At 56.4% G+C, this 17445-nt stretch overlaps 3 protein-coding genes across 6 annotated transcripts; all 3 read right to left on the bottom strand.

The window, feature by feature from the left end:
• Window positions 1–209: 209 nt before the first annotated feature.
• On the bottom strand, window positions 210–2878 carry HYAL1 (hyaluronidase 1). 2 transcript variants are annotated; one of them, XM_047774915.1, is made up of 4 exons: window positions 2762–2878; window positions 1350–2273; window positions 980–1069; window positions 210–806 (listed from the first exon to the last, which is right to left on the bottom strand). In XM_047774915.1, exons 1-4 carry the CDS (start codon window positions 2780–2782, stop codon window positions 489–491), a joined length of 1353 nt encoding a protein of 450 aa, XP_047630871.1. In that variant the 5' UTR covers window positions 2783–2878; the 3' UTR covers window positions 210–488. The 2 variants fall into 2 exon arrangements, with proteins under 2 accessions (XP_047630871.1, XP_047630880.1); XM_047774924.1 differs by lacking the exon at window positions 980–1069.
• Window positions 2879–7292: 4414 nt separating this feature from the next.
• Window positions 7293–12199, bottom strand: HYAL2 (hyaluronidase 2). Of its 3 annotated transcripts, none has more exons than XM_047774941.1 (4): window positions 12066–12199; window positions 9010–9989; window positions 8408–8497; window positions 7293–8006 (listed from the first exon to the last, which is right to left on the bottom strand). In XM_047774941.1, exons 2-4 carry the CDS (start codon window positions 9937–9939, stop codon window positions 7596–7598), a joined length of 1431 nt encoding a protein of 476 aa, XP_047630897.1. In that variant the 5' UTR covers window positions 9940–9989; window positions 12066–12199; the 3' UTR covers window positions 7293–7595. The 3 variants fall into 3 exon arrangements, with proteins under 3 accessions (XP_047630897.1, XP_047630907.1, XP_047630916.1); XM_047774951.1 differs by lacking the exon at window positions 12066–12199 and adding an exon at window positions 10823–12051; XM_047774960.1 differs by lacking the exon at window positions 12066–12199 and adding an exon at window positions 10360–10804.
• A 2091-nt stretch (window positions 12200–14290) lies between these two features.
• On the bottom strand, window positions 14291–17434 carry TUSC2 (tumor suppressor 2, mitochondrial calcium regulator). Its single transcript, XM_047775120.1, has 3 exons — window positions 17138–17434; window positions 15710–15830; window positions 14291–15539 (listed from the first exon to the last, which is right to left on the bottom strand). Exons 1-3 carry the CDS (start codon window positions 17281–17283, stop codon window positions 15474–15476), a joined length of 333 nt encoding a protein of 110 aa, XP_047631076.1. The 5' UTR covers window positions 17284–17434; the 3' UTR covers window positions 14291–15473.
• Between the last annotated feature and the right edge of the window lie 11 nt (window positions 17435–17445).

Raw genomic sequence — 17445 nt, forward strand, 5'->3', positions numbered from 1 at the left:
ACACACAGTGGGAGCCAAGGAGCTCTACCTCTATAGCCAGACAGCCTGGGTTTGAATCTCAGCTTCTCTTCTCTATTTTCTGGCTGTGCAACTGTGGGTAAAATGCTTTCCCTCCCTATGTGTGTCTCAGTGTCCTCATAGCGTCGTGTTAGGATTTCACAATTAAGTCAGCCTACTTAAAATGCTTAGCATAGGACTTGGAAAGAGTATACGTCCAGTAAATATCAGTTCTTATGATTGCTGCAGTTTAAAGACTGGCTTGGGTCTCTGGAGGAAATAGTTCTGATCCTACTGGGCGGGTGCCCAAGGCTCTAACTCCTCATGCAACTATCCTGGTCTGTAAGCACATGTGCATGTGCTAGCATATGCTCATGACAGTGGCTGAGTGTACTTCTGACTGTGATCATGACTCCTGTGACTGTGTCTGTACTTGAGAAAGCCATAGCCAGGCCCAGAGTGCATTAGGTATCAATGTATGCATGTGCCAATCACCACGTGCCCTGCTGCTCACACCATGTTCCCCTCCACCCAGGGTAGCAGCGACATTGGAACTCCTCAGCCATCTGCACCTGATCCTTGAGTGAGAGGGCACCTTGGAGAGTCAGAGGCCCACCACCAGGTGTGGGCTTGATGGAGAAACTGCTGGGGTTGAGAATGGGGAGGGCCTCGGTGTGGCTGGGGCGCCGGACACAGCGGCCATGGCCAGAGCACACGGCCTGACTGCACAGAAGAGCCCCGCTGGTTACATTCAGGATGAAGGGCCCAAGCGTCGTGTCGACATACTCCTTGATGGACTGGCATGATTCCTAGATGGGAGAGGGAGTGTCAGGGACACCATGGCCAGGCATGGGTCCACCTAGGGCATTGAGGCACTCACCTGCTGGTCAGCCAGGACTGCAGGGGTAAGGGTGGGCCAGGGTCTCCCCAGTCAGCCTGGCAGCTGCCCCCACCCTCACCCCCATCCTGAGCCTGAGCTCACCTTGGTTCTTGTGTTCTCCCAGCTCACCCAGAGCACCACTCCTGCTGCCCCCTGGGCTGCACTCTCCCCCAGGCTGTGTTCCAGCTCCTCCTGGGGAAATGATAGCATAGCTCTGTGGGGCCTCCCCACAGCAGACTGCTGTGACACTCCTGGATGGGACAACCCCTACCTGGGGCTGCTCTAGCCCTGCTGGCCAGTGGTAACCCTGCCCCCACTCTAGCTTGGCACACAGTAGGTGCTCAAAGAATGTGAAAGGGAAATGGATGAAAGCACCCCAAGGCTAAAGTGCCCCAGGGCCATGTGGCCTCAGGTACCAGACTAACTCCTAACAAGACAGGCTATAACGTGGACAGGGTCACAGGAGACTCACCCGAGACAGAGGGCGGTTAGTCATGTCGTAGAAGATCTGGGCATAGGGCAGCACTGGCAGATTGGGGTCCCCAGCAGCCGCAGCCACACGGAATGCCTCACTGACGCGATGCTGCACATACAGCTGAGTCTTATTCGTGCCCTCCAGTGCTGCGGGCAGGTAAATGCTAGGATAGAGGGCACGGCTCTGGCCCCACAGCCACCCTAGTTGGTCATTCTGGGCACTGACTCCTGGGGGGCACTGGCCTGTGTAGTTGGATCTTTGAAAATCATAGTTATAGCAGTCAGGGAAGCCATAGAAGCCCCAGAGCCCATGAGGCCGCAGTGTTTGTCCCAGCTTGAGGGTGCCTGCCATCCAGGTTTGTGCAGCCTCCTGGAACTGGTCCTGAGCTGCTGCCTCCACCCAAGGAGCTGGCCAGTCTGGGTGCTGCTTCTGTACCAGTGCCCGCGAGCGCTGCCGGTAAATGTCCTTGGCATCCCAGTTGAAGGCCCAGCGTGGGCGCCATGCCTCCCAGTCAATGACCGCCAACCCTGAGAAGTTGGATTCAGGCATGGCAGCCAGGATGTCCTTGAATGTGCGGTTCAGGTGGACATCCAGGCTGGCATTCTGGGGCAGGCCACCAAACACAGGCTCCCCAGCAGATGTGTAGTAAGGGTAGGTACCCAGCTGGGAGCTGTAGAAAATTGTCATGTTGGGGCCGCGGAAGGTCTGCCCTGGGTTGACCACCACCTCAAACACACTGACATCCACGTCCACGCCGTGCCTCTTCAGACACCACTGGGTGTTTGCATTCCAGATGGTGGTGAATGGCCGGTTGGGTACCACAGGGTCCCTGGATCCTTGGGCCACGCTGAGCAAGTTCAGGAAGAGGGTGCAGATGGGAAGCAGGTGAGCTGCCATGGCACAGGGCAGGTCTAGGGAAACCTGGCCAGGGGAGGCAGAGCTGAGAGCAGGCTTTGAACTCTCTGACCCCTACCGAGAGCAGGCAGGCCAAGTCCCTTGCTCATTAATCCATCTCTGTTCTGGTTTCAGAGAGCTATTGACCAGTGGGGCTCAGGGAGGTCAGAGGGCAAAGGAGAGGCACTGAAAGGAACATGACCACTAGAGGGCTCATATGAGTTGCCTCTTGGGCAGGCCACTGCCCTCTGTCTCCCACAGGCCTAGTCCTGTTCTAAGCTTGTCCACCCGCCTTCCCAAGGGCCACAGAAACCATAATAGCTATCTAGAGAAGTGCAGCTGAGGGCTAGGCCCTCAGCCTCCAGGCTGACCGGCTGACAGAAACAAGTGGGGGCTTTCCTGTCTCTTCCCCCAGGAATCCTGGCCAGCCATTGGAGGTAAGGATGCTCAATGACATAGGAAAGGTCAGCCCAGCCCTCCTTACACCCCCAGTCTGCCCACTTGCCCCTGCTGACCTCAGGGCTGAAGGGCCTCATTCTCCAGATTTCCTGACCCAGGGGTGAGGGCCTAGGCAGGGCTCAGCAAGAGCTCAGCAAGATTCTGTTCCTTAACTCTGGTCCAGCTGCAATGAGACTCGGAAAAAACTGCAGCAGGAAACTCTGACTTTATAGGGAGTCACCCCGCCCAGTCTCGGGGCGGGCTAAGGGGGTGGGCCCTGGGCTGGAGGGCTGGCTCAGACAGTGGAGCCGACTGTGCACTCCTAGCAAAGTGCTCTTGGTAGGAGGTAGGTCTGGGCCGGAAGTGACCCCTCCCATTCCGTCAGCACTTGAGCTGGACTTTGTGCTTTATTTGGGATGAGGTGGAGTGAAGGCAGTACAGGAGGTCAGTCAATCCTGGTGGCAGATAGGACTGGGCAGGCCTGTCTGCGATACTGGCGTCTGGGTGCCTTCCCTGCAGGGCTGCATTATGACGTCTGTGGGCCCTAGGTATTTTCGCCTTTGTTGGCCCCTTCCTCACAATATTTTTAAAATATTTTATGACTATATTTGTATAAAGACATATAATCCAAACTGAATTCATTATTACTTATTAATTATTAATATATTTTTTCTTCTGATTAAAAATTTTTTCTTTTTTTCTTTTTAGGGCCACACCTGTTGCATATGGAAGTTCTCTGAGCCACGGTTGCCACCCTACATCACAGCCACAGCAATGACAGATCAAACCCACATCTGTGATCTGTTCTGCAGTTTTCAGCAACCCACTGAGCAAGGCCAGGGATTGAACCTGCATTCTCATGGATACTATGCTGAGTTCTCAACCCACTGAGTCACAACTGGAACTCCAAAAGATTAAAACATTTCTCTGGGGAGTTTCTGCTGTGGCTCTGGGGTAACCAACCAGACTATTATCCATGAGGATCCAGGTTCAATCCCTGGCCTTGCTCAGATAGTTAAATATCTTGTGTCACTCTGAACTATGGTGCAGGTCATAAACATGGCTCAGAACTCGCATCACTGTTGGCTGTGTAGGCCAACAGCTGCAGCTCCAATTCAAACCCTAGCCTGGGAACCGCCATATGTTACAGGTGCAGCCCTAAAAAGAGGAAGAAGAAAAAGCTTTCTCTGGGCCCATATAAGTGTCATGGCCCTGTACCTACCGGGTAAGTCACCCCTGCTTTAGGGACCTGCATCTGAAAGGCACTGTGTTCCTCTAGTCAGGGCTGTGTGTGTCGTCACCCTTTGTATATGGGCTGGGTCAGTGACTGTGTCTTTGTGAAGCCCCAATTAGTGGACATCTGGGCCTCTCCAGAAATTCCACTAGAGTCAATATGTGTGAGTGTGGGACCCGGTACCTAGGATTCTGTGTGTGCTTGAGACACAGACATCTTATGTGTCTTATGACTGTGTGACCCCATGTTTGTGTGACCACATGTATGAGCATGGATGTATCACTGATGATGAGTTTATTCATTCCTATGTGATTTTCCTTGTTTGCTGATTCAGACACTAGTAGCTGAGACCTGCTGGGTGCCCAGGCCCAGGCTTGCCTGCCAGAGTTGGGTGAAGGAAACATTATGTCCCTGGCTCATGTGAAAGCACTGCCAGGGTCCATAGCCAGTCTGAACTTGAGCTCATGGCCCCCTGGCATGGCGCTTACTGGAGCAGTGACAGTTGGCTACCATCTGGATTGGTCTTCTAGGCTGGCTTCTAAGCTGGCAGTGCTGAAAGGGAGGAGGGCCTAGGTGCTGCGGGCTGTGGGCACATCAGCCACCACCTAGGCATGGGATCCAGCCAGAGATGGTAGCTGTGAACTACTGCTACTAGCTCCGACTAGATCCCTAGCCTAGGAACGAACCTCCATATACTGCAGGTGCGGCCCTACAAAGCAAAAAAAAAAAAAAAAAAAAAAAGGAGTTCCCGTCGTGGTGCAGCAGAATCAAATCTGACTAGGAACCATGGTGAGGTTGTGGGTTCAATCCCTGGCCTCGCTCAGTGGGTTAAGGATCTGGCATTGCCATGAGCTGTGGTGTAGGTCACAGAGGCAGCTTGGATTCCATGTTGCTGTGGCTGTGGACAGAGGCCAGCAGCTGTAGCTCCGATTGGACCCCTAGCCTGGGAACCTCCATATGCCCCGAGCGTGGCCCTAAAAAGACAAAAAAAAAAAAAGAAAGCAGGTCTCAGAGTAATGACTATGTCAGAGAAGCTAGCAAAACTCCCAAGGGCTGAGGGGGCAAGAAAACATCAAGACCCCTTCTTTCTGAGGCTCAATGCTCCATGCAACTTTCTGAAACTGGGGTAACTCGGAGGTCACCCCCAGAAACCTATGGCTGCGTTGGCACAATCCAGCTAACCAGCAGGCCAGCATTCTCTTGCTGGCCTCAGTCCCAGGGAGAAGCCTAATGGTGGAATAGCAGGAAGAAGCCTGGCAGCCCAAACCCCTCCTCCACCCCAGGGCCCTGCCCACAGGCCTGCTCCTGCCTGGCTGGCTGGTGGCTGGTCTGATTGGTCCAAGCGGTATGTGTGCTCAGGGTCAGCCCTGCCTGCTGTCTGGTTGTGTTCCCTCAGGCCCCTGAGTCATCTCCCTATCACCCACACCCAGAGGACAGCTCCAGCCATCCCCAGGCTGCACTTTCTCCAAGGCTGTCTTCTAGGCCTTGCAAGGGAAGCGATGTGAGGTGGTCACAGGTATGGCAGGGTCACAGCCATGTAGAGGTCACAGATGTTTGGGAAAGATAACAGCTGTATAGGATCACACATGTGGGGGATCACAGCTTTGCACATAGGGGGTTTCAGGGGTCATAGCTAGGTGGGCAAGGTCACAGCTGGGTGTAGGGGTCACAGCTCCTCCTTCCTTGTCCTCCTTCTGCTGGCTCTGCCACCTCGTGGCTTTATTGTCCAATACCTGAGTCTCCAGCAGGCCTCTCCCCACCTTGGTCACAAGCAGCTGGGAACCCTCCCTGCTGGGTATCCTCTTCCTCCATGTGATTTGACACCTCCTTTCCAGGGCTACCACCCAACCCTCTTCTCTCCATCTCTGCCATCAGCAGCCAGAGGGACAAAGGATCCCTCTGCAATCTGAACTGATATTGATTTGGTGGGGACTGCTTCTCCAGGCTCTGACCACACCACCCTCTCGCCTGCAGGCTTCTCTGGGGAACACTCTCCACAGTTCAACATCTGACTTGGTCTTGGCATCCAACATGTGTCTGCCTTTACACTGTCATTCCCCTGAGGATGGTGGTGTTTGTTGGTTTTTCACGGACAGATCTCCAGCACCCAGCCCGGTCCTGGCACACGTGTGTGCTCATGTGTTCACTGAATAGGTGAGACAGTCACCACAATGGAACAAAAGCTGTGCCCCAAATAATACCCCAGCCTCAAACTCTGTGCTGCTTTTTTCCCAGCATCAAGCTTCCCCTTCTCCTTTCAAAACTCAGTGTATTTTTCCCCCTTTTCATTTTTGGGCACCCCACAGCATATGGAATTCCTAGGCCAGGGATCAGTTCCGAGCTGTAGTCGAGACCTAAGCTGCAGCTGTGGCAGTGCTGGATCTGTAAACCACTGTGCCAGGGTGGGGACTGAACCTGCGTCACAAGCACTCCCTAGACACCACCGATCCCGTTTTGCCACACGAGAACTCCTTAAAATGCAATGTAGAAAAGCACTTCCTCGTGGTTACTTCCGAGTCCTTGCAGCTGGGGTGCCCTCCTCACCACTCGGCTGTTTCCTGAGGGCAGGGGCTCAGTCATCACTGACAGGGACAAGAGGACCCCAGGTATGGGTCTTACGCTGAGGGGAGGGACAGAGGCTCACCCAGGGTAACTCGCTTCAGAAGCAGAGGGAGGGAAGCAGGTCAGAGCTGATCTGCTTCTCTCCTCTGGGACAGCTGTGGACAAGCTATGCTCTCCCATGGCTGGGACAGAGCTGATCATGGAGGGTCCTCGTCACCTCATCATCCTCTCTGCAGTTGTACAGGGACTGGGCCTCAGGACCCAGACCCCAACGCCCTGCTTGCCTCCTCCCGACCACACCTAGTGGAGGACTCTGACGCAGATGGGCAAAGTGCGTGTGACTGAAGTCCATTTCCCTTGCCAGCAAGGCACGGAGGAGACACCCTTGTCTGTGAGAATAGCAGGAAGGAGTGGTCTGGCTACCTGCCCAGCCAGGGAAGATGAAACATCCGCTTTCCCCTTTCTCCTTGGGTGGGCAAGGTGAGGTGGCTGGCAGCAGCCCAGCTGGAAATACAGTGGCAAGTAGGAGAAGCCCAATGAGCCTGTCCCTCACAGAAGCTTGAGCCTAACTGCTTTCCAACTGATATGGAGAACAAGGTCCTTGGAGGTGGGGTAGAATGTGAGCCCCACCACTACCAGGGGCCCCTGCCCTAGCAGGATGGCTGGAGCAGGCAGCTCTGGCCCACAAGTCCCAGTGAATGCATTTTATAGACGAGAAAGAGTCTGAGACAGAATTGAGCTCAAACCTTATATGGAAGACTCTGAAACCTCCCACATGCCCTGGGGCAGGCTCAGACAGTCCAAGCACAGAAGCAGTTGTTTTATATTTAATTTATGAAAGAGACCCGAAAATAATAATAATAAACTATACAGGGACAGGGGAGTAGGGTCAGGTCCTCCCCAGCCCGGCTGTGCCCCTCTTCCTCTCTGGCAGGGAGAGAAGGGGCCTCCCAGGGGACTGCCCCTCCCCCTTAGAACAGGGGGTGGGAGCTGGTACGAACACCCTGCTGGGTATCCCAGGGGCTCTGCCCCTCCAGACTCCAGTTTGTCCACCCCGTGCAGGCTCCTACATGCCTGGCAGAGCCCAGCTTGTCTGGCAGCCAGGTGAGAGACCCTTACAAAGTCCAGGTGAGGGCCAGGGCTGCCAGAGCCAGCAAGCTGGTGAGGTGGGACCCAGCCCAGGCCCTGCTGGCATCCCCACCTGCCCGCCTAAGGTCCCGCTGGCATTGCTCGCCGCCCCAGCCCACATAGCACTGGCAGCGAAAGTGCGTCTGCAGGTGGTTGCGATCGGCCCAACTGAGTTCCCCTTCTGGTCGCAGCTGCGGCTCCCCAGGTGCATGGCTGGCCACTAGGCGGAAGCTGCTGGCACTGAGGTGCAGGAAGATATTAGCACTGGGGTCTCGGCGCACACAGCGCCCATGGCCATGGCACTGGGCCCAGCTGCAATACTGGGCAGCCCAGGACACATTGACGACGTAGGGTACCAGCAGCCGTGTCAGGTAATCCTTGAGGTATTGGCAGGTCTCCTGTGGGGAGAGAGGGTAAGGGCTCAGGGTCAGCTGCCTCAGCTCATAGGCCCAGATGGAGACTGTCCACACTGTGGTGACTGTACCATCTTTTACCAGCGCACACGTGCACACACATGCATGTCTGAGCCTCACTGTCTCTGTTCCTTCTAGGAAGGGGGTAGGGGCAGGGACTGGACCCCAGCAGGGCAGAAGGGACAGGGTGGAACTCAACAGCAGTTCAGGACAGCAAGTCCCCTTTCCTGGGAACAGGGGAGGGGCTTTGTCTTCTCTGTTGGGACCAGGGACGCCTTGGGTGGGAGACAGGCCAGGGGACCAATCTAAGGTTTGTAGCCAAAAGCACAAAGGCCCTGGCTGCCCCCACAGACTCAGCTCTGGTAGGCTGGGTGGGTCTTACTTACCATGCTGGTGGTGTACCCTGCGTCTCCCCAGAGGATGACGCCAGCCGCACCTAGGGCTGCACTCTCACCAATGGTGGAGATGAGATCCATCTGTGTGGGAAGGAGATGGTCACTGGGGAAGACCGAGACTACCGGGTGAGGACAGACAGGGTGGGCAGGCCCTAGCCTGTTCTGAACTGCTGATGACCCCCGGCACAGGCCTCCCCTTCTCACCCTTAGGCAGAGGCTCTGTTTCACTTTCTCTTTTACCGTTTAAACCATTTCCACCCCCCACTGTTCGCTTCCAATTCTCAAGCCAATTCTCAGGTCCACGTGAGCCTAGGGTGTCAATCACGATGGACTCCGAGGTCAAAATGCTCTGCTCAAGTCCCTGCTCTGCCCTGAGCTTTCTGGGGAACTCTGGGCAAATTTCTCAGTACTTCTGGGCCTCAATTTTCTTATCGGCAAAATAGAGATAATGATGCCACCCTTTCATAGGCTTACAGAGAGAATGCGGTGAGAGGATGTAGCGCAGCCAATAAACTTGGGGGTAGGAGGCCTCCTGGTAAGCCAAACCTACAGTGGTTTCCCAAGGAAGAAAACAGGCCCAGGGAGGCACATACCTCGCTAAGCCCTGTGAGCCCGCGGCTATAGGTGGGCCTCGTGAAGACGTAGACCGGGAGTGCATGGTTGGCATGGTGGGTGTGAGCCACACGAAGGGCCTCCTGAACACGGAAGCTGACAAAATTGCGGCCATGAGTGGAGGAAGCGAGTGTCTCTTCCAGGTAGACAGAGGGGAAGAGGGCCGTGCTCTCAGCCCACAGCCAGGCCAGCTGGTCGTTTCGGGAAACCTCAACATCAGGGCAGCGGCCGGTATAGGTCTCCCAGTTCTGCACATAATCATGGTTATAACAGTCGGGGAAGAGGTAGAAGCCCCACAGATGCTGAGGCCGAAACGCCTTGACAAATCGCAGTGTCTCCAGCATGAACTGCCGGGCAGCAAACTCAAATTCATACTGCGCCTGCTTGACTACACGATCTGGTGGCCAGTCAGGGTGACGACTGGCCACCAGCTGGCGTGATAATCGGCGGTACACGTCCTTGTCCTGCCAGTTGCGCACCCACACTGGCCGCCAGTCCTCCCAGTCAATGACTGCCAGCCCTGCAGGTTCCTGTGTACGAATGTAGTGTTCCACATGTCCCTTGAGCATCTTCAGATGTACCCAGAGACTGCCATTCTGTGGCACGCCGCCATGCACAGACCTCCCCACTGAATCAAAGTGTGGATACATGCCCAGCCGGTCACGGTAAAAGATGGTGATATTCTGGTTCACGAAACCTTCATTAGGTGAGGCCTGCACATCGAAAGCCTTCATGTCCTTTGGGTCCAGTGGCACCTTGTGGCGTGGGCCACAGTCTTGTGTGGGCACGTCCCATGCTACCACAAAGGGCCGGCCGGTGAAGATAGGTGGTGCTGTGGGCTTGAACTCCGTGGCCCACGCCACCGCCAACACCACAGCCAGTGTGACGGTGGGGCCCAGGCCTGCCCACATGCTGGGGGCTGCAGGAAGACAGTGTTACCTGCCTGGCACCAGCTCAGGAACTGGGGGGAGGATAAGAGAGAACAAATCAATCTAGACAATCTTGGAGGTGCCCACCCCAAGCACATCAATAGTCCCAAAGCCCATGCTGTGTAGGGCACTGTGTCCAGGGTTGTTCAGACCCTGTTAATGGCTACAACAGGTCAGTTCTGAGAGACCACAGGCCACTGAAGGGCAGGCAAGGCACCCTGGGATCTTGCTGCCAAGAGCATAGGGCTCCTTCCTGGAGCAGGTAGCCTACGGCTGGGCAGAAACTTCTGCTAGGTCTGTAACTGCTCTTTGAATTGCAAAACTGAGCTATGGATTCACTGCTGAGACCCACACATGACTCAATACCACCCGAGACATGGTTTCCCCAAACCCAAGGCCTACCCTGTACCCTGATAAGAACTCTTGGTCCTGAGAAATCAGCATCTGGGTAAGGCAGAGCACAGCTCAAGCAGCAGCTAGGAAGCTGGAACGCAGCCTCGGACCGGGTTATCTTTTTTAGCACCGCCCAGCAGGAGTGAGGCTATCGGACTCTGTCTCGGCGAAGACACTCTCCCAAGCTTGGTGGAGGCCCCGCAGGGACAAAGGGGCGGCGGATCTCTCAGAGTGGCGCCCGGCAGACCGGCTTTTCTCTCTCTACAGCCAACAGGAATGCGCGCGCCCGCGCTCCAGGCGGGTCTGGGGCAAAGCCCACTCCACCTGGCCTTTGTCCGGGACCCCGCCCCCGCCCCGCACGTGGGGCCTGAACTCCGCCGGGTAGGGGGTAGGGCCCCTGGGCCTCCTCCCTGAGGGTTCAGAACCGAGACCGCGGAGAGAGAGCCGCCAGGCATGCACTGCCCTCCCTCACCTTGCGCAGGCCGCCACCGGGACCTGCGCCACGGCCATCGCTACCGCCATCCCCGCCCCAACCCGGCCCGCTCAGGCGGAACGACCAGGCACGGCCACGGCCCCGGCCCGGCGCCCCTGCTGGCTCCGCCCCCCCAGCCCGCGGGCCCTTTAAGAATCCGGCGCGGAGGCGGACCCAGAGCAGGACTTTCGGCCGGGGAGGGAAGGTGTTTCTGACTTTCGCGCCGCCAGTGCCGCGTTTTAGGCTCCACGGTCCCCAGACCCTCTGCCGAGAAATGTGGCCACCGGTATGGAACCGTGAGACCCCTCGGAACGGGGCTTTCTCTTGGAGTCTCAGCCTCGAGCGTTAGTCAGCCCCAAATTCCACCCCCGCAGCCGGCGGCCGGTGGTACAGTCCTCCCGGCTTCGCTACGCGGCCAGTCGCTTAAACGGACGGCATAAAAGAACGGGATGGGGAGCTTGAATAAAGGAAATGTTGGTCCCTCGCCCGGCCATTAGGAGGTGCTGTGGGACCCCGAGGTCTTGGCTGAGGGCAGTAGTGAATCTGGCTCTGCACTCCTGAGTGCAACCTCCAGCCCAGGGGCCCCTTTGTAAAAGGGGGACAGTGACCGGAGCCGATCTCCAACCTCCTAAGACAGTTTAATGCCCAGCCCCCTCCGGATCAGAGTTCCCTTCCCGCGTCCCTAGTCTAAAGGGAAGCCCCGCCCCCTGCCAGACTCGGGTAGGAGGCCGAGTATCTGCGTTTTAGCCCTTCGAGGGCTGGGTGGTTGCAGTGGTAGTGCTGGCAACACGAGCTGTGGGTCGCAGCTAGGCCTGCCCTGTTCGGGGCAAGTATGCCGCAGGGGTTAGGGCGTCCCCTTGCCCCTGACCTGCACCACGGACAGGCTAATGCTTGTTTCGTCTCTGGGGTCCTGTGGGAGGCCGCAAGGCTTCCTTTCAACCCTGAGGGAGCGCCACCCTTGCTAAAGTTCCTGGCCAGATGGCAGAGAAAGCCGGACCCGGCCAGAGGGGTTCCCCTGGTCCTCCCGGTGTACTGAATTCTTTTGCCCTCAAGCCCCTCCCTCTGGGGGAGCAGGCTTCGGGCTGGAACAATGCAAGGATTTCTTGCCGCTTCCTCAGCTCCTCCAAAGGGCCGGATCTGCACTCCCAACCCATTCCACTCCGAGCGCCTGGGAAGAGAGGGAGAGAGCGCTCCTGCGAGCGCATGTACCGTGGTACAGAGCTGTCTTCTGCGTTGGGCTCACCTGTGTAGGAGTCCGTCGGCCCAATAAGTCCGCAGCCTCCCTCCTTCTGGGGTAAGCCTCTCCAGCCAAGCTACTCACACCAGCTCCTGCCCTCTGGGCAGCGGCCGGCCGACTTGATAAACCCCATCCCTCCCACCCACTCCCGCCTCCCACCACAGCCCTTTCTCCTCACTTCCTGCTGCCCCTCTGAGAGGAAAAGGCCAGGAACATGCGTGGGGGAGGGGACCGCCTTGACCCTGTTTCCCTTGGGCATGCCCAGCTGGCTGGCTGTCTGCCCCACCCTTCCCTAGTAGGCCATGGCCTGGCAAACTGCACCAGGTGACAGGAAGGCTAGGGGGCGAAGTCAGGTGCCAGTCTCCCACATGCCAGCATCTACCTTAACACTGAAAATTATTCTGCCCTATCTACCCTTAGGGTTGAGGCCCATTCTCAAATCCAGCAGTTTGTGAGTAGAGGGGCCCTGGTGCTCACGCTTTGGGAGTCAAACTACTTGGGGGATGTTTGGCAGATGGTCCCCCAGAAGCAAGTGTTAAAGAAGGGAACCAACCCTGGGGTGGGGAACTTACAGGAGCTGAGTCAATTTTTTTCCACTGAGAACGGAAGCATCCCAACTGTGACAGTGGACAATGTGTTGATGTGGGTGACTGTGGGGTGGGGGAGGGCCTGGAAGGGTTCTGTGGGGTGCTCTCCTGCCAGAGGACATTTCTATGTGGATTTCACTAAGATGCTGCAGAGAAGGGGGCTCCTTACAACACAGGTGAGAAAGGGGTGTATTCCTGTGGGAAGAGTACACATAATGTAGCTGGGTCCAAGGAGGGCTGCAGCAGGGTCCCAGCTGTCCCCTTCAGAGGTGGACAAATCAACACCCTCAAATCACCCTATTGGCTCACCTCCTTGATGTCCAGGGCCTCTCTCCTAACAAAAGGCTGTGTAAGACTGAGTCTGGGGAAGGTGAGCACATATCCTAGTCTAATGCTGATAACCAAGAAGTCCAGGACATGGCATGGGAGGGTGGTATCCCTGGACTACGCTGGCTCCACAAGGGACACAGGCCTTGGAAGCTCCAAAGGTGCGGGCCCCTGAGGAAACAAAGGCCAGACCAGACTGTCCCAGGGCAGGGACACTTCCTTAGGCAGCCAGCAGGAAGGAAGTGAGCACAGCCCAGTGGGAGGGAGTGGGGAAGCATAGCCATAACCCCCATTGTTTTCAGCTTTGGGGTCAGCCAAGGCAGGCCCAGTACAGGGAGTTCCCCCACACTGGGACAGTGGTGATACGATGCCACTTGACATGGCAGAACTCTGGCCCTGGGGCAGTCAGTATGAGGGTCAGTGGAAGATCACAGGGGTTCATGACTGGCATCTTATTGGGAAAATGTCCAAAGAACTACAAGGCTAGGCTGCACAGGGTGATCCTGCTCCAGACTTGACAAGTTTAAACCCCCCAAAGACAGGCAGGTCAACTCTACAGACCCAGCAGCCCATGTCTCTGAACTCCCTCCTCCCTGAGAGCTGGGCTGATGGTCAAGGGCTAGGCCTAGCAGAGAACCAGCCCCAACAGCAGGGCCTGAGGAGTGTAGGCCAAATGTCCATAGGGGGCAGGGTGCAGGGTGCAGGGTGCAGGTGAGAAGACTGGGTGGAAGGGGCCAGAAGTATTCGGTGGCTGAACTTTGCCTGCTGGAATAGAAGTCCCAAGCGTACTCTCCAGGTAGTACTCACAGGCAGCCTTGGGAGAAGGCAAGAGGGTTTGGGCTGCAGAGCTTCACAGTAGGTCAAGGGCAGTGGCACCCACCTAGCTGCTGTCCACCTAAGGCTGGGCTTTGTAGGTCCAGGGGGCTCAGGCTCTGACCACATTATGGGATTAGCTGACACTGCTGGGGGCAGAAAAACTGTTCCAGACCCCTCTGAGGTCACACTTTCACCTCAGGTATGCGAGATGGGTCAAATCCCGAGTGAAGCATCCCAAGGCCTTCCAATTCCAAGGGTCCCCACTTATTAACGCAGAGAACAAGCTACTCTCCATCTTAAGGGGGCCTGCAGTAAGGGCTGTGTGAATACACTGCCACCTGCTGGTTATGGCTGGGTTTGCAGCAGGCTAGGCTCAGGCTCACTCTGACCCTTGCTGGAGATGGAGGTGACCAGAATCCTGGGCCCACACCTACCTACTAATAAGCCCAACTGGTGGTCTAGACACTATGTATCACAGCCTCAGAGGATGCCACTCTTGTATGCAGGGTCTACAAACAATTTTATTGAACAAACAACACAACAGCCTCCCTAGATTGAGGGCTACCCTCCCCAAGCCATTTCTCACACTCTTAAAGCACAGAGTTCGCACAGTAAGGATTTAAAAACAAAAAACAGTGATTTCTATGTAGAAATCAGACTCTGCTCCAACAATATCATGGACTAGACTATTTACAAGCTTTCACATTTTAAGTATTCCTTTTATGGTTCTCTCCTTTCTGTCCCTATCCAGGGGTTCCAGTACTTTCTCTTGACTGATCCTGAAGAGATGGGTATACTGTAGGGGAAGGGGAGGTGGGCTCCTCAGAGCTACTGGCACCAGCGCTCAGGTGCTGTCCCTTACACAGGGCACTGGATGTGTAAGGGCAAGGGAGATTAGACAGAGTAGGTGGGATAGGGCAACTCCCGACAGGCACAGGCATCCAGAGCCCTTCCTGATCCCCATCCTATGCCCTCTCAATTGGTGGTGCAGTGTGTGTCTGTGGGGGGGGACACAACTAGTTGTAGTGGGGAGAGATCAGCTTCACCCTGGGTCGAGGGAGATGCCTCCCACACCAGTCCTAACTCTTATTAACAGCCAGCAAACTGTCCATCCATTTGGGGGTGGGAACAGATGGGCAGGTAGGCAGGAAAGATCAGGCTTGCGCTGCCCTTAGCCTCTGTCCAACACAGGAGGAATCGAGGTAGCAAACGGCTGAAATGCTCCAACGAGAGGGTAAAGGAAGTGAGGGAAAGGAAGTTCCCACTGTGTACAGCTCCCACAGCCCTGGGGCTGGAAGAAGGCAGACCTTGCTTGTAAAGTGCTGTAGCCTCTATCAGGGCTGGGCCCTAGGCAAGCGTGGAAGAAGGCAGGCCAGGCAAGGGCACAGGAACCTGGCCTTCCTGACCAGCATATGCCCTGCCATGCTCCTCGTAGGGATTGCTGGGAAAGGTGGGCTGCTAACTTCGCCATCAGCCCTCGCCAGCCATCAGCCACTTCTTGTCCATATGCAAACCAACACCCAACCAACATTGTAGGACTACCCTGCTCACAGCTGAAGGTTCCAGGCCAGTGGAGTTTATTCAGGGTTGTGGCCCCAGCCTAGGTTCCTCAATGGAAGCCACACCTTGTGCCTGGGGGTTTCTTGCTGGGGCAGGGGGTGTTTATGCCTGCCACCTCCCAGGCTCACACCTCATAGAGGATCACAGGGAAATCCACGTGGATGCGGGGGGGATCCAGCTTCACGATGCCCTGCCATGGAAACAGAGGCTAGTGAAGGCCAGCTCAGGGCCCCTACTCCAGGAAGCCTTCTTGTTCCTCCCAGCTCCGCCCCCAAGAGCCCCCACCATGACAGCAGACCCCATCTGGGTCTACCTCCACACACTCAACACAGGCTCTGTGACCACTGCCCAGCCCCTCACCTGAGGAATCAGGTTCTTATGCACCCGCCTCAGCTTGGCCCGCTTCTGCCCGTTCTTGGTGATGATTGTCTCCTCATAGAACTCGTGAGCCAGATCCCCATCCTCGTCATAGAACATGGAGCTGTGTAGAGGGAGAGGGGAACAGGCTGGGCTGAAGTCCCACACCTAGTCATGGCAAATGCCACAGACCACAGGGAAGAGCGCCCTCACCCAAATGCAGAGGAAAAACTTTGGTGGGAGGAAGAGAGGATAATATGCCTGGAGAATCCCTTGCTTAGGGTCTGGGGTCTACTAGAAGGAAGTGGGGTGGTGGCCAGTCCTACTCTGTCAGACCCTGAAAAGAGAGACCATACCAAAACATCACTGGCTTGTTCAGCAAGAGTAGCCCTTACATCAGGCTCTTGTCTTCACCCAGGACTTCTAAAGTGAGCAGGATGGTGGCCTGGGCATGTTGGTGTCACTCCAGAAGACACTGCTGGCCCAGGACCAAAGCCTGAGATAGCAGATGCCTGAGCTAAGAGGAAGCCTAAAGAGGAAAAGGCTGCATATTCCCCCACCCAGGTGGCTGATGCAGCCACTGTTGGGATCCCCCTAGTATCTTTTTTTTTTTTTTTTTTTAAGGGCCGCACCCGCAGCATATGGAAGTTCCTGGGCTACGGGTCGAATCCAAGCTGCAGCTGTGGGCCTACACCAAAGCCACAGCAGATCCCCAACCCACTGAGCAAGGCCAGGGATCAAGCCAGCGTCCTTGTAGTTACTAGTCAGATTGGTTCCCACTGAGCCACAAGGGGAACTCCCCTCCTAGTATCTAAAGACAAATCTAAACTAGCATCATCTGAGTGCCAGTCCCCAGGTGCGAGTCAGGGACAGGCCAATCTAGAGCTCCTGTCTAGACCCCCTAGGGGAGGGGAGAAGTCAGTGTTCCAGGTATGGGAAACATACCTGGTTGAGGGTCTTTTCCCAGGGCCCCATCCCCAATGCTAGGGCCCAGTCCTGCTTTCCCGGCCATTACCCAGAGATCCAACCCCACCACAGTGGGAAACGGAAAAAAGACAAAACAGAGGGTCATTCTCCTCTAGGAAGAATTAGAGGTGAGGGAGGATAGGAGCCTTCAGCTTGTAGGCTGGAACGGAAGGAATAAAAGTGGCTCTGAAGTCTCTAAGAAGAAATCCCTATCTTAGGTTCACTGTGCGGAGGGCATGCCCAGGGACAAGCCTCAGGCCCGCTCTTCTCCTCGAGAGACCTTCAGAGCAGCCAGACCGCTGGGAACCTACTACTCCGTTTCTCCGACCCCTTGTTCCTATGGGGACCGGAAATAAGAAAATCATCCTGACTCGGGTGTAGGGGTTACAGCGGCGGGAGCGCCCCATGACGCGGGGCGCCCGGCCGCCCGTCTGTCTTCCCGGGGGCGGAACCCCGCGCCCTTACCCGCGGCGCGTGAATACGAAGGGGGGCACGACTCGGCCCCGCGGTCGCACCAAAGCTTGCTCAGCGACCGCCGCCTCCGGGCCGCCGCCCCCCGCCGCCGAGGCGAAGGGCCACAGGCCCCGAGCTTTGGAGCCGCTGGCGCCCATGTCAGGGCCACCGATGCATGGCGGGGTCCGCGGCCGCTTAGCTCTTACAGGGCCGACAGCACCGCCATGCCCTGCCTCAGCCTCCGCTCGCAGGTGCCGCCGCCGCCGCCGCCGCCACCTTCTTCAGGCTCCGCTGTCTCCACGGAAACCTCACTTCCGCTT

This window comes from Phacochoerus africanus, chromosome 1, assembly GCF_016906955.1.
Source record: "Phacochoerus africanus isolate WHEZ1 chromosome 1, ROS_Pafr_v1, whole genome shotgun sequence".
NCBI classification, from domain to species: Eukaryota; Metazoa; Chordata; class Mammalia; order Artiodactyla; family Suidae; genus Phacochoerus; species Phacochoerus africanus.

Excerpts from the sequence above, each read along its gene's own strand:
- HYAL1 (XM_047774915.1), bottom strand. The coding sequence starts at position 2,782 with ATGAGGCCCTTCAGCCCTGAG. Across the intron at positions 2,274-2,761 it reads TGAGGCCCTTCAGCCCTGAG|GTTTCCCTAGACCTGCCCTG; the intron begins GTCAGCAGGGGC and ends TCCCCTGGCCAG. Across the intron at positions 807-979 it reads GGGAGAACACAAGAACCAAG|GAATCATGCCAGTCCATCAA; the intron begins GTGAGCTCAGGC and ends TCTCCCATCTAG.
- HYAL2 (XM_047774941.1), bottom strand. The coding sequence starts at position 9,939 with ATGTGGGCAGGCCTGGGCCCCACCGTCACACTGGCTGTGGTGTTGGCG. Across the intron at positions 8,498-9,009 it reads GGCTCACAGGGCTTAGCGAG|ATGGATCTCATCTCCACCAT; the intron begins GTATGTGCCTCC and ends CTTCCCACACAG. Across the intron at positions 8,007-8,407 it reads CAGGGTACACCACCAGCATG|GAGACCTGCCAATACCTCAA; the intron begins GTAAGTAAGACC and ends CTCTCCCCACAG.
- TUSC2 (XM_047775120.1), bottom strand. The coding sequence starts at position 17,283 with ATGGGCGCCAGCGGCTCCAAAGCTCGGGGCCTGTGGCCCTTCGCCTCG. Across the intron at positions 15,831-17,137 it reads TTCGTATTCACGCGCCGCGG|CTCCATGTTCTATGACGAGG; the intron begins GTAAGGGCGCGG and ends CCCTCTACACAG. Across the intron at positions 15,540-15,709 it reads ATAAGAACCTGATTCCTCAG|GGCATCGTGAAGCTGGATCC; the intron begins GTGAGGGGCTGG and ends TTTCCATGGCAG.